This window comes from Pseudorasbora parva, chromosome 3 (assembly GCF_024679245.1).
Source record: "Pseudorasbora parva isolate DD20220531a chromosome 3, ASM2467924v1, whole genome shotgun sequence".
NCBI lineage: Eukaryota > Metazoa > Chordata > Actinopteri > Cypriniformes > Gobionidae > Pseudorasbora > Pseudorasbora parva.
In genome coordinates this window covers 15,113,481-15,129,702 of record NC_090174.1, presented here as the reverse complement: position 1 = coordinate 15,129,702, position 16,222 = coordinate 15,113,481, and the positions used below count along the sequence as shown (strand labels likewise).

Below are 16,222 nucleotides of genomic sequence, written 5' to 3'. Positions count from 1 at the left end.
CTGTCACACCTGCAGTCATTCAAAACTAACTTTTCTGAGTATTTATTTTTCCAGAAAAGCTCCTTTATACCATTATTTAGCTTGAATTCAAGCCCTTCACACTGTCAAAGTACATTACAGCACTGCGGACGGCCTCTTCACCTTGACTGATCCTTTTCCAGCCCCCTGTTGATCTGTTGATAGCTTAGATTGATAATCTAATATACCTTCATAACACTGAGCTGCCATACGAAATGCAATTTGTTGGTTGAGGAGTCATGTCAGACTAAATTAAATCTGTTAGACCCAAATTGTATAGTTTAATATAATAAACGTACGCTTTTGTGATCTTATATTTCAGGAATTGTTTTCATGGTGCATTAGGTGCTGCGTAAAACTGTGGCTTGTTATTTTAAATGGTTTTGTAGACTGAGAGAAGCAAATATTTGATGTGTTATTTCCAAATAACCGCTTATATTGCAAATAATGTATTAGCAAGGAGCTCGTCTCTCTTTTGATCACATAAATGGTAAAATCAAGGTAAATAAATAACGGCAGGCCATGACAAAAGCATCATCGCAGTGCTCATTTCAATTCATTTGATTCAGGACAATATAAAAGCTGATTACTACAAATATAATACGCAATCGAATGTATTAAATGGAACTTCTCCGTGTGATTAAAATGGATTTATCTGATCATTTGCATTGTGTTTGTCCATGCATATCAGTCCTGCTCTTCACTTTGATTAGTGTGTCGAGTGTTCTTTAAGTTGAAGTGTTTCTTCCAACCTTCTTCCTGGTAACAAGCAAAACTTCACTGCCGTAGGGGCAAAAATGCCTTCAAAATAGTGTTCTGAACTACATTATAGACTAGAATACTGAACTAAATCAGACTGAAAAAAACAGAAAAGATTGACATTTTTCAGTTTAGGAAAGGTTAGAGAGAATTATGTTAAATAATAAGACCTTTTATATTTTCTTCTCCTAGAAACACACTTTTAGTTCAGCTATAGCATCGTATCCCAGACGTATTGCTAACCCGTATTTATGCCTTTGTGGGCTCTATATGGTCACAAAACCAGGTCCAAAAAACAGGATACGTAGGAGGAAAACTGCGATTCCTGTTCGCTGCAAAACCGCTTCCATAAAGTCATCGTCCACATGCTGAGGAAATGCCAGCTAGACAACCTCAGCACATTTCAGCACTGTGCCCTATATACCTGATACAACACAACAGACCACGAGGAACCGCAAACTAAACCCCAAATAAAACAATGAGGTCAAATATTGTGGTCATTGTTTAATGATGGAATATATAATAAGTCTCAGACTGTCCACCAGACAACTGATACACAAGCATGAAACCTCCAAATTATAACTAAAGGGATATGTTTATAACTCTCTCTCACACTCACACACACACACCTCCCCCTAATATGTTAAGACAAGATCATAGAGGATTCTGGGAGTGTCTGACTATTTCACAGACTATGACTCAGTGACTCATCATAACAGACATGTCATAACAAACATATGCTGTTCAACATGACCCATATGACAGCATTTATAGCCATGTCACTGGTGTTGAGCAAAAGTCAAACTGCCCCACATCAAATAGCATAATGAAGCTCTAAGGGCCCAAAGTCCAAAACAAAATTAAATAATAATCACAACATTCTGCATTATAAATGCTCTGACTTACTTTACTTTTTAAGAGTTTAAATGAGATTGACTGATTGTGATTTATTCTATAACAGGTCTCATATCTGGGACTATAACACATTCAATGTTTAAAAGGGGTCATATTATAAATTCATATTTATTATATTTTGTCCTCTGAGGTTAACTTGTAAACTATCAAGGTTTCTTGCACACACAAAAAACCTGCACATTTCATTAAAACTCATGTTTAATTTATATAACAGGTCTCGTATCTGGGACTATAACACATTACATTTTTAAAAGGGGTCATATTATAAATTCATATTTATTATAATTTTCCTCTGAGGTTAACGTGCACACACACACACACACACACACACACACACACACACACACACACACAACACACACACAACACACACACAACACAACACACACAACACACACACTCTGAAAACTCTGATGTTTAATTTATGTTTTAATACATATTTATTATCAAAAAGGTATTGATTAAATGAAGGCTATTTGTTTCAATACATATTTATTATCAAAAAAGAGGTGAAAAATGCCTTGTTAGTCAAAGAAAAGCTTTTATTGACACAAGGCCCAGCAAACAATCGACTTCAGAATATGCCACACCTTCACGTCATTGTGTGGTGAAGCACCACCTCAACAGAAAAAGCAACTCTTGATTCTGTAGCGCCGCCCACCGTCTTGTGCCACTAACATGACATAGGCCTACATAGAGGTAAACCACATTGAAATTCTATCCAAGCAGTAAACATACCACATAAGCTTCATTCGGATTCTAATATTATGAATGCAAGGATTAACTTTATTTGAATGAATATACAGCTTTATTGATTATATTGACATTATTAATTATGTGTACATGTCTAACTGAACATACCTTAGCGTCCCGGGGCTTTGTGTTTTCCAGACGGGCTACCAAAATGTCTTAAATATTGAAATAGCATTCTTTCCTTGATGTGTGTTGTTTACTCTCGACTTGATATCTGAAGGACGCGCGCTGTGTGTACGGTTCGTGGTTATATTCATCGATCGCTGCGGGCCAAGTAACTTTAATTTAAAAAAAAAAACAAAAAAACATTCCAATCAATTGCGGGTGGATGAGAGATGAATCATGTTTGTTTAATAAATACATTTTGGGAGCCCTGTGGCCGTCTGGGCGATTAATTTCAGTTTCCGTTTCCCCACTGACCACAGGGGGAGCTAAAGCTCATTAAATATGCAAATCTTATCCAATCCTAGCTGTGGGCATTTACTTCCAAGTTTTCAGTGCGGCACACCCATTAACACTGAGCGTTTCTTGGACTACGTTTACACGTGGGCGGCTATTTTCATAAATAGACATTTCGCCCTCTCCGGTTTCAAAAATAACATTGTGCAAACATGTCAGTTTTCATGTACACGTACCCGTGTATATGCGCCGTCAAGAGCATGCCAAACCTGTAGGTGGCAGTGTAACGAGAAGCTCAAGCCCACGTAAGCCAATCAGAATCCCGAAAATAGCGGCGGTGTTGGCTGTGACGCTGACTGGTTCTTCGTGTTGGAGGGAGTTGTTGTTGCAAAATTGCGGACCTCCGGGCACTCATTTGTCTCTGATCCTCGACATAATGGAGCAGCTGTATTTGCAAATGCAAACGCACAAGAAGAGTTTGCACCAACATAACTGCGACTGCTACTCGGAACACTCCCATGATCACATGTAAACATAGCGCATACTGTGACGTTGGCTGCCTAAACATCCGTTTGTCTCAGTTTACATACAAACGTGCAAATGAAGATTTTCAAAATAGCCTATTAATTATTCATTATGATGTTTTTGAATGTAAAAACCACACAAACATCATAAGTTGACCTCAGACAACAGCATTAAAAATAAAAAAGCCAGTTCATGATCCTATAATATGTAATCACTTGAAAATCTACCAATTCCTTTTTTTATGGCAAACAAGTGCTGCACAGTAAAATATGCAAGACATTTTTTGTTTATTTCTTATTATTGTGAGAACTACGTTCTACTGTACAATAGTACAGTATACCACAATAGTATGTTTCTTTTATAATTTCTTCAAGTTAAACTGAACTTTTATTTTGAAGTGCTGTCATGAAGACTTTTTTCTGTGTGCATATGATACGACAATAGCTTTATTAAACAAAATGTTTAAACATTCAGTTGATTCAGCGTACAGTCGTACTTTTGATCTATACATCCAAAATGTACCAAATTTAGTGACATTCCACATTATACTGTAAATTAAATTCCATATGTGTTTTCCACATTGCAAAAATCATAGGACCCTAAATTTATTTTGCTGAGCCGCAGTGGTCTGCTGATCCACCATTGCATGCAAAGTTTAGTGCAAGAACCAAAACAACAATTTAGAATGATATGCTGCTTTGTTTATGGTTTCTTTGGCAGTGTTTTGTACTGTACATATTTCAAAGTCAGTTATACAATGCAATTAACACAAATCTATCTCTTCAGTGCGGCACAGCCATTAAAACCGAGCACGTCTTGAGAGAGGCTAAAAACCAGGGCAGAAAATAGCCTATTGCTTATTCATTATGATGTTTTTGAATGTAAAAACCAGGTGAACATCACAAGTAGACCTCAGACAACAGTATAAAAAACTGTAAAAGGCCAGATCATGACACCTTTAAGGCAACCTAACATAACGTGGGGACTTTGAAATTAATGAAATATGACTTCTACACCAATGATATTTGAGTAAAAAAAAAAAAAAAAAAATTATATATATATATATATATATATATATATATATATATATATATATATATATATATATATATATATATATATTAATAATAATAATAATAATACCTTTAATACCCAACTTTAGGTCAGGTATGACATATTACCCATAAAATGTGGTAAATATTTTCTGTTGTGAATGTCTCATCTTTTTTCTAATTAAAATGATCAAGAAGGATCAAGAAAAATACAATGTTGTGCAATATAAGCCTATTTACATCTGACTGTAAGACAAGGTCAGGGTTTTACCTGTAAGAGCGCCCCCTAGGCTTCCTCTCCGGAGCTGTGTACCATCTTCGCTGAGTTGTCGTTTAAATTTCAGCGCTAAACCGTGAGAAACCTCTGGGTTGCTGGACTTGCGGAAGTGCATGGAGGGGGGGTAGAGGATGTTGTCCGGCTGGAAGAGAGATGAGATCAACATGGAGTTCAATCTGGGAACCATTACAGGGAAGATCACATCAGGAAAAGCACTGCAGTGGTTACACAAATACACAACATAGAGCTGCATATCCATTACTGACAATACTGACAAGACAAGATTGGGCATAATCGGTCATAATAACATTCATTATTATGCAATAACTTACATCATCTCTAAACCCCATTTCCTTTTTTGGCTGACGTCACTTTTTTTTTTTCTCAATCCCATTTCAAAGTTAAATACCTGTGAAAATCATTTAATGTGGACTAAATGTTCAATCTCAGCATGAATCAATTACAACTGTTGCATTTGATACTGGCAAAAAACACCATTGTGTTATTATCATCATAATTTTCGTTTTAATTTTCTAAATGCTGTTATATAACCAACAATTTCCTCCACTTTCAGCTCATTTGAGGCTACCCTTTCACCCCCTCCAGCACTCAACAAACAAAACAAGCCTTTTTCTCGTACAGATAGAATCGTTTTAGACAAGCAAACGCATCTGAGGGCTCTTTCCACTTCAAATGATGAATGCATTAGTGGAAAACATTATTGGTGAAATCCAAGATAACAAAGATTTTATTACCAAAGTAAGTAGGGCAACACGATTACATCAAAACAAAACTAATTATTTTGAAATCGCAATATAGTGTAGTGCTCATATCAAGCAAAGCCTGTGATTTAATTAAATATGCGCATGGCACTGTTCATTAACACACAAGTAGCTCATGATCCAACTCTGTCTGCAGTAAATGCTGCTTCACACAAACTCATCTCTGCATCTGCTTCAGTACTTAAATTGTAAATGAGTAATTGTCGGATCACAGAAATTGTGACAGACACTGTATGAGACATATGGTCAATGACATCACCAAACAGTTATGGCACAATATATTATACACTGCCATATTAAGTTTTTGCACGGCCCTAACTCCACCCTGGTGTATTATAGCTACATTGAGAGTAAATATTCAGTTGATCAGTGATATTCTCCCTTAGGGCTGGACGATATGGAACAAAAAATATATCTCGATATCTTTACAGGAAAAATAACCCTCTAAAAACTACAGCAAAAACAAATATGCCAAATATCATAAAGTCATAATATTTTTATTGAAGTGCAAAGAGGTAGTCAGTTCATGTAGGAACAATGTGATTTTGACATGAAAAAAAAAAAAAACTCCCTGATTACATAAATAATAATAATGTAACTGTAAAATAAAATAAATAATACATATAGCCTTAATTCTTTTAATTCATTTCATGCCTTCAAAACATGAATCAAAGACTCCCTTTTTTTACAGTTAAAGTAAAAAGTAAGCATTTTGCAGAAAGTTGGGGGCATGACAGATATAAATAAACTGATTTTGTCATAACACCACTTCCTGTTAAATTTGTATCAAAATTCAAACAGTAGGGTAGATGTCGTGCTCTTTACTAAAGCGTGAGCGCCTCATCATGCGGATCATATAGGCTACACGTGAGGCGAGCTTCCCTTCTTTTCCAGTTACAGAACGAAATATGTCAGAATGTCAGAAGGTAGGCTATATGATACAGTACAACTTACAGAAGAGCACTGCACTGTCTCTCAGGACACCCGGGATGTTGCGTTTTTACCTCTTGGTTAAAACAAGACCTATTCATCATAATCCCGTGATAAAGCTGACAAAATAATAATAATAATTATGATATTGCAATCATTTTTAAATGTTTTTAAATAATATGCGATCATTTTGACATTTTGACATTTTAACCGAAAACCATGCGATCACTTTGTCACAATCATGTCAGTTTTTGACTTGTGTCTGAGTGTGTCTCGCACCAATAGTGTCAATCACCTGACTGTGGGTGAAACTTGCGATTTGAACTATGATGAACATTAATATTTCTTTATGAATTTTAGCAAGCAGTTGTGTTAGAAGGAAAATCGTGGTCTCTAAACAATGCCCACGATTGTCAACATGATAACTAATCCTAACCTGGTTGCGGACGCCGCCGTGTTCAATGAGACAACACGCGAGGGGAGGGGGAACAAAAGCAAGGAGGCGGGAGCAAGGGGGTAATCTAGCGCTCGGAAAGCGTTCCACCCCTAGGGGCTGCCATTGCTAACCAAGCCATCACCTGCTGTTAGCATCCCATTGACTCCCATTCATTTTTGAGTCACTTTGACAGTGAATAACTTTACATCTGAGACGTTTAAAGACTCCATTTGTCCATTGTTTATTTCTAAAGAAACACGACAATGCATAAAAGGCTCCGTTACCTTGTATCTTTTGTAAAAAATAGGCTAACGATTACGTCATAACCAACGCGACTCTGTCTCACAGTTGAGAAATTACCGTATAGACCTGAGGAGACGCTCGCAGGCAATCTTTTACTGTCTATGAGACAGTCGGGGGGACGTGGAGACATAAAGTCTGATAAAGTCAAGGGGGAAGAATGGGGAGAAGCCGATAGTGAGCCAAAAGCAACGGGAGAAAATATTTAAACAACGTGATTCAGATTTCACTTTCCACAACTACTAGAAGACCTACAACTGTCAGACAGGAGGCTCACGTCACATCTACGTCGTCAAGCTCAGTCTGAGGCTGCGCAGTTCGCTCAGCCATCAGGAAGTGAGTGCCCCTAGGTTGAATTCATTATTTCGCCGTTGACGTCAATGGGGTCGCTGTGTCCATTTCTTTTACTGTCTATGGGCGGGAGGCACACGAGCACAGCACATAGAAGGCAAACAAGCAAAGTGGCAGAATCAGAATTAAATATAAACAATATATCGATATATACGATATGTCAAAATCCATATCGAGTTTAAAAAATATCTCGATATATTTTAAATATTGTTTTGCTATTAATCGAATAAAAGCCTGTTTTTTTTTTTTAATTTTTGTTTTTTTTGTTTTTTTGTTTTTTTGACAAAACACACTATTTCGCATCCTGTCCAATGCTGTCTTTTAAACAAACATGTCAACTGAGTGCTATGAAAACTTTTTTGTACATAAACGTATGGCACAAACATACGAAAATTAACCATGGTTTTACAACAAATAAAACAAACAAACACAGTTATTCAATGGTAACAACAAATTAATCATGTTTTTTTCTTCAATCCATAGTCTAACTATGGTTGATTGTGTGGTTATACAAATGATAATCAATATGCCAAAAAAAATTAAAAAATTGGTTATACTATAATAAAACCATGGTTAATAAAATGGTATATTTGTGCTATACACTATGTGCAAAAAAATTTACTAAGCAAACGGAGAATTTAAATCCCTACATTAAAAGGACATTAAAGAAAAACGCAAAACTCTGTGGTACCAGATAAGATGAATGTTCTGCAGGAACACACGCACACAATCGCTATGGACACAGTAACTGTTACTGTCCTCTCTTTAACCAGTAAACAGGCTATAAGAAATGTCTCAAATTTATATTCACTTACATGCTGTCATCACTTTACAGTCACTACTCTCATTAAAGGTGCCCTAGAATTAACCTTGCCATAGTTAAATAAAGAGTTCAGTAAATGGACATTGCATACAGTGAGTCTCAAACACCATTGCCTCCTCCTTCATATGTAAATCTTGTTTGTGAAAAACACCACGGAAAAAAGACTATATTCAACATAACGCCACCTGTGACGCAATCGCTGGTATCCTTAATATGTACGCCCCCAACATTTGCATGTCAGCCCATGTTCATTGTCAGGCGGAACTACGCAGCCGAGTCATCAGTTCAGCAGATAAACAAGCGTCACACGAGGATAGCGAAAACGGCAGATCATGGACACAAATGTCATGTTCCAGGCTGCGCAGGGGATGTAAGGACTTTTCATAGCCTTCCCACTGATAAAAAAATGACAACAGTTATGGTTGATGTTTATTTACAATCGGATAAAGCAACAATTTAATACAAAGTTGTTCATTTGCTCGGCCCATTTCACCACGGAGAATTTTTCTAACCTGGGACAATATCAAGCAGGATTCGCTTAGCGTCTGATACTGAAGAAAGGGCCGATTCTAACCATATTCCTGCAATCAGTAAGTAGTGATTTTATCCACTTCTTGACTGTCGAACCCATTTCTGATTAAATTGAAAGTTTCTTAGTAAGACAACATTACGATAATATCCCCTGTGTTGTCTAGATCTAACGCAAGAAGAGTTGTCTTGGAAACTCCAAGTAGCACACAGTTTATCAAATGACAAAAGGTTGATATTATTTCCTGCCAGTGTTGTCATAAAATACAACAGTAGAAATGTATGTCGATCCCTTTTGACAGATTGAAATTAGCCAAAATTTCATCATCAACACATAACTCAGAAGCTTACTATGTTTACTACTACTGTTTAGTTGCTATAGCTCACTCGATCCTTGTAGCTAATGTCACCTTCACCATCTGAGTTGAAACGATAGTCATTTGACAAGGCTTCTAGTGAATTTGTTAAATAAATATACATTTGCAGCAGGTGAGTAGTAAACATGACACTGATTATTTTGAGTGGCTTCTACATTACTTTGTTTGGCTAAATAAATTGACTTTTAAATCAGTACTCTACTGTCAAACTGTAACGCTACTCTACAAACAACATACAGGGAGTGCAGAATTATTAGGCAAATGAGTATTTTGACCACATCATCCTCGTTATGCATGTTGTCTTACTCCAAGCTGTTTAGGCTGGAAAGCCTACTACCAATTAAGCATATTAGGTGATGTGCATCTCTGTAATGAGAAGGGGTGTTGTCTAATGACATCAACACCCTATATCAGGTGTGCATAATTATTAGGCAACTTCCTTTCCTTTGGCAAAATGGGTCAAAAGAAGGGCTTGACAGGCTCAGAAAAGTCAAAAATAGTGAGATATATTGCAGAGGGATGCAGCAGTCTTAAAATAGCCAAGCTTCTGAAGCGTGATCATCAAACAATCAAGCGTTTCATTCAAAATAGTCAACAGGGTCGCAAGAATCGTGTGGAAAAACCAAGGCGCAAAATAACTGCCCGTGAACTGAGAAAAGTCAAGCGTGCAGCTGCCAAGATGCCACTTGCCACCAGTTTGGCCATATTTCAGAGCTGCAACATCACTGGAGTGCCCAAAAGCACAAGGTGTGCAATACTCAGAGACATGGCCAAGGTAAGAAAGGCAGAAAGTCGACCACCACTGAACAAGACACACAAGCTGAAACGTCAAGACTGGGTCAAGAAATATCTCAAGACTGATTTTTCTAAGGTTTTATGGACTGATGAAATGAGAGTGAGTCTTGATGGGCCAGATGGATGGGCCCGTGGCTGGATTGGTAAAGGGCAGAGAGCTCCAGTCCGACTCAGGCGCCAGCAAGGTGGAGGTGGAGTACTGGTTTGGGCTGGTATCATCAAAGATGAGCTTGTGGGGCCTTTTCGGGTTGAGGATGGAGTCAAGCTCAACTCCCAGTCCTACTGCCAGTTTCTGGAAGACACCTTCTTCAAGCAGTGGTACAGGAAGAAGTCTGCATCCTTCGAGAAAAACATGATTTTCATGCAGGACAATGCTCCATCACACGTACTCCAAGTACCTCACAGCGTGGCTGGCAAGAAAGGGTATAAAAGAAGAAAATCTAATGATATGGCCTCCTTGTTCACCTGATCTGAACCCCATTGAGAACCTGTGGTCCATCATCAAATGTGCGATTTACAAGGAGGGAAAACAGTACACCTCTCTGAACAGTGTCTGGGAGGCTGTGGTTGCTGCTGCACGCAATGTTGATGGTGAACAGATCAAAACACTGACAGAATCCATGGATGGCAGGCTTTTGAGTGTCCTTGCAAAGAAAGGTGGCTATATTGGTCACTGATTGTTTTTGTTTGGTTTTTGAATGTCAGAAATGTATATTTGTGAATGTTGAGATGTTATATTGGTTTCACTGGTAAAAATAAATAATTGAAATGGGTATAAATTTGTTTTTTGTTAAGTTGCCTAATAATTATGCACAGTAATAGTCACCTGCACACACAGATATCCCCCTAAAATAGCTAAACCTAAAAACTAAAACTTCCAAAAATATTCAGCTTTGATATTAGAGTTTTTTGTGTTCATTGAGAACATGGTTGTTGTTCAATAATAAAATGAATCCTCAAAAATACAACTTGCCTAATAATTCTGCACTCCCTGTATTTACGCGCTACCCAGTTCAGTTTGTGATTCAAAGTTAAGAAGCTATCATTGTAAAATTGTAAAAATGCAACTGTGCATTGTAAGTTTATTAAGCATAATTGGCTTAAGAACGTTCATGTAGACGCCCTCATTATCGGAAAAAGTGTTGAGACACCCCTCCAAAAAAAAATACAATTTAAAAAATGATTAGAAATTAAATAGAAGCTAAAACTATTTTATAGCAATCAGATTTTCAATGCATAACCGGAACGGTTTATAGTATGCGTGTGAATTTATTTAAACTCTGTTTCCCTTACAGTATAAATAGATTACAGTTAACATCTGGCCTTGAAGAAAGACTTTGTTGCCATCATAAACACTACACCACGCCGTATGACATAAACGTCCTTTTATACCATTGTCAAACAGAGTTGAAAAGGCTCATGGGGAGCTGAGAAGCACCAAGTGCAGAACAATGTAAGAGTAGAGGAAGAGGTTCCTCCCTGCGAATATAAACAAATGGAGGCCTAGTGTGTTCTCTAACTGGAAGGGAACTCCCTCTGCTTTGAGAAAAATGATTCATGATACTACACACTCTTCTGTGGAGTTGCTGAAAATGATCTACATTAATGAAAATGAAAACCATGTGAGAAGACCCAGATCTTTAGGGGAACATAAGACCATGTGGAAAAGACATGAGGTCACCTCCACCTGGGACCAGTAACATTTATGTGGCATATCACATTTCCATACAAAGTGCTGGTAATACTGGTATTAAAGATTTGAATGGCAGTTTTTCTTTTTTCTTTTTCCTCTCTAGAGTTACTTTGCAACAATATTTATGTTTCATTACAAATAGAATTTTGTTGACATGGCAGAAGAACTACATGACCTTGGTGTTTCTCCAGTTTAAGCTACAATAACAGGCATTTAATTGACTTATTTTCTCTCTTTCTCTTCAGGTTTACACATCTGACAGTGGTCAAGCCAAGTCACATTTATTTATATAGAGCTTTATATACAGATTGTTTTAAGGCAGCTTTACAGTGATAAACAGGAAATGATTTAATGACGCAAACAAGACCGTCATTGTTCAGCTGAAATCATTCAATAACTGAAAACATAAAATCATTGAATGTGTAAAGTTCATCAAGTATTTAACCATTTCAATTTAGCTATAAAGCAACTCTGCAGAAAACAGTGATGGTGTCATCATCTAGTTCAGTTCTCATCTAATAGTGCGGTCAAATCAGTAATATTGCTGAATATTAAGAGTCTAGTACTCTAATAGTGGGTAGAAAAAAGATGCTCAATAAAATTTAACCAAGTAAATATTTTAAGAAAGGAGGTCCCTCATAAGGGGATTATAAAAGTTGCTTAAAAATGAAAGAACGTAAAGACCTTGATTAACACGCAAGTGATTACGGCATTTAGCAATTAAAAATTTATGAAACTCAAATTGAGCAGTAAGATGATGTTATAATTACTGGGCAAATTAACTCTCACAACTTATCATTCTGACTCAAATACGCTTGAGTCATTTCATATGAAATCATACAATATTTCGGAAACTTCCCCGGCTTAAATTTTTGATTTTGTTAATATTTTTTTCTGAAGAAAGACAAAGATAAATACTGATAAAGCCGAATGAAATGCATACATGTATAAAAGAGGAACAAAGCCAAAATATTAAACATCACAGTTGTATATTAATGGAGTAATCCACTATTTTGAAGCAGATTTTCAACTGAGATTCGGAGCCAACTTACTCCAAATATATTAAATATTTAATTTACAGTAAATATGGAGCCATGAGAGTAAATATTTTGGCTTTATTCATCATTTATGTATTTCTTTCACAATACAAAAAGAGTATATTTACAGTAAATATACAACCATGACATTTAATATTTTGGCTTTGTTCATCATTTATGCTAGCCTAGAAATCTAGACGCACCCTAGCAGCAGCAAATTTAATCTGTCGCGAGTGTCGTCTAACAACTTTCAATACACGTCTGAGCTGTAAAAACCAAACTCTGGTCAGGCCAATCACATCGTGTATAGAGTCAGCGGGCGGGGCTTAACATAATGACGGCCGAGTTGCGCTTGCGTGCTTCTAGTAAAACACAGAAGCTGGCGAACGGCAGTCTTTCAAATCAGCTTTGACCGCGACTCTGAAAAGCTTGGAGTTAAGCTTCTCTGAGAAGAGAACAAAGAACGGCACTGAAGTCATTCTTAAAAAGAGAAGATGTGTTTGGAGTTTTGCCAACCGGATACGGCGAAAGTTTAATCTGTCAACTAGCTCCGCTTCACCTTCGTTGCTCTGGTTGGTTGTAGCGCTATCCTATCACGGTGAGTTAACAGAGATAGATAGATAGATAGATAGATAGATAGATAGATAGATAGATAGATAGATAGATAGATAGATAGATAGATAGATAGATAGATAGATAGATAGATAGATAGATAGATAGATAGATAGATAGATAGATAGATAGATAGATAGATAGATAGATAGATAGATAGATAGATAGATAGATAGATAGATAGATAGATAGATAGATAGATAGATAGATAGATAGATAGATAGATAGATAGATAGATAGATAGATAGATAGATAGATAGATAGATAGATAGATAGATAGATAGATAGATAGATAGATAGATAGATAGATAGATAGATAGATAGATAGATAGATAGATAGATAGATAGATAGATAGATAGATAGATAGATAGATAGATAGATAGATAGATAGATAGATAGATAGATAGATAGATAGATAGATAGATAGATAGATAGATAGATAGATAGATAGATAGATAGATAGATAGATAGATAGATAGATAGATAGATAGATAGATAGATAGATAGATAGATAGATAGATAGATAGATAGATAGATAGATAGATAGATAGATAGATAGATAGATAGATAGATAGATAGATAGATAGATAGATAGATAGATAGATAGATAGATAGATAGATAGATAGATAGATAGATAGATAGATAGATAGATAGATAGATAGATAGATAGATAGATAGATAGATAGATAGATAGATAGATAGATAGATAGATAGATAGATAGATAGATAGATAGATAGATAGATAGATAGATAGATAGATAGATAGATAGATAGATAGATAGATAGATAGATAGATAGATAGATAGATAGATAGATAGATAGATAGATAGATAGATAGATAGATAGATAGATAGATAGATAGATAGATAGATAGATAGATAGATAGATAGATAGATAGATAGATAGATAGATAGATAGATAGATAGATAGATAGATAGATAGATAGATAGATAGATAGATAGATAGATAGATAGATAGATAGATAGATAGATAGATAGATAGATAGATAGATAGATAGATAGATAGATAGATAGATAGATAGATAGATAGATAGATAGATAGATAGATAGATAGATAGATAGATAGATAGATAGATAGATAGATAGATAGATAGATAGATAGATAGATAGATAGATAGATAGATAGATAGATAGATAGATAGATAGATAGATAGATAGATAGATAGATAGATAGATAGATAGATAGATAGATAGATAGATAGATAGATAGATAGATAGATAGATAGATAGATAGATAGATAGATAGATAGATAGATAGATAGATAGATAGATAGATAGATAGATAGATAGATAGATAGATAGATAGATAGATAGATAGATAGATAGATAGATAGATAGATAGATAGATAGATAGATAGATAGATAGATAGATAGATAGATAGATAGATAGATAGATAGATAGATAGATAGATAGATAGATAGATAGATAGATAGATAGATAGATAGATAGATAGATAGATAGATAGATAGATAGATAGATAGATAGATAGATAGATAGATAGATAGATAGATAGATAGATAGATAGATAGATAGATAGATAGATAGATAGATAGATAGATAGATAGATAGATAGATAGATAGATAGATAGATAGATAGATAGATAGATAGATAGATAGATAGATAGATAGATAGATAGATAGATAGATAGATAGATAGATAGATAGATAGATAGATAGATAGATAGATAGATAGATAGATAGATAGATAGATAGATAGAGACAGACAGACAGACAGACAGACAGACAGACAGACAGACAGACAGACAGACAGACAGTAAATATACAAATATACATATACATTTAGCTGGTTGAGTTGACACAATGACCCGTTTGCCAGAATTCTCAGGAGGAAATGTGCCTCACAGCCAAGTTTCCACAAAACCTGCAGCTGATATTTCCATCACAACCTGCAAAAACGTAACTGTGTCATGTTTATGAAAAGCTAAACTATTCTGAATTCTGATGAAGAGCTTTGAGGCAGCAAAAAGCAAAAGCTACTTGTATGATTCAGTAAAAATCAACCACCTGGAACATTTTGGCTTCATGCCCAATGCTGACAGGAGAACCCAGCTTCTCTCCAGTTCATGGATCACCCTTCCAAGAGAGGTCTAATAAATAAAAGCTGCCGTTTCAACAAGCAAAAATCATCTAGATGTTCCATATATTGGTCTCCATATATAGGACTCATATCCAGTTAAATCTCTTCTTAAAACATACTTTTTCTCTTTGGCCTTTATCACATCGGGAGATTACTTTTGCTGTGACTGTTATTTTATAGTGTAAAATTGTTGGTTATATTTTTTACATTTGTAAATGTGGATACTTTTAATAGTATTCATGTATCATGTTAATTATTTTGTGTATTGACAATACAGCACTTTGGCTAACGTTGTTTTTTTTTTTTTTAAAGTGCTTTATAAATAAGTGAGACTGAGATTGAGTTATATATGCACAGAATTTTGTGATGGTAGTGTATTGGTTCGGTGGGCCAAACAACTGAATTTTTAAAACTACAGTATAACCCAACCATAAGGTGATACCATGATGTGCAGAATATGGTTGCCCATATATATGATCTGCAGAACATGGTTGCCCTTATATGATGTGCAGAATATGTTTGCCCTAAGGTCATATTGTAGTTTCAAACATTCAGTTGTTTGCCCCACCAAGCAATACACTACCATCACAAAATTCTGTGCTCCTCAGCCAAATCATGAGATAAAATCATACATAGAAAGCAAAAGGCTTGTGTATGTTCAAAACAATATAATGTTTTTCCTAAAGGGAAAAAATTAATTAATGTAATAATCACCTACAAAAGAAGGACAGAATGTCTT

General features: G+C 35.6%; 1 protein-coding gene across 10 annotated transcripts in view; it reads right to left on the bottom strand.

Moving 5' to 3' along the window:
• mast4 (microtubule associated serine/threonine kinase family member 4) overlaps positions 1-16,222 on the bottom strand; it is a 212,207-nt gene that overhangs the window by 150,334 nt on the left and 45,651 nt on the right. For all 10 annotated transcript variants that reach the window (XM_067437898.1, XM_067437902.1, XM_067437899.1 and 7 more), the window contains exon 2: positions 4,693-4,840. In XM_067437898.1, the coding sequence (XP_067293999.1) occupies positions 4,693-4,840 (148 nt within the window). The remainder of the gene's footprint in view (positions 1-4,692; positions 4,841-16,222) is intronic.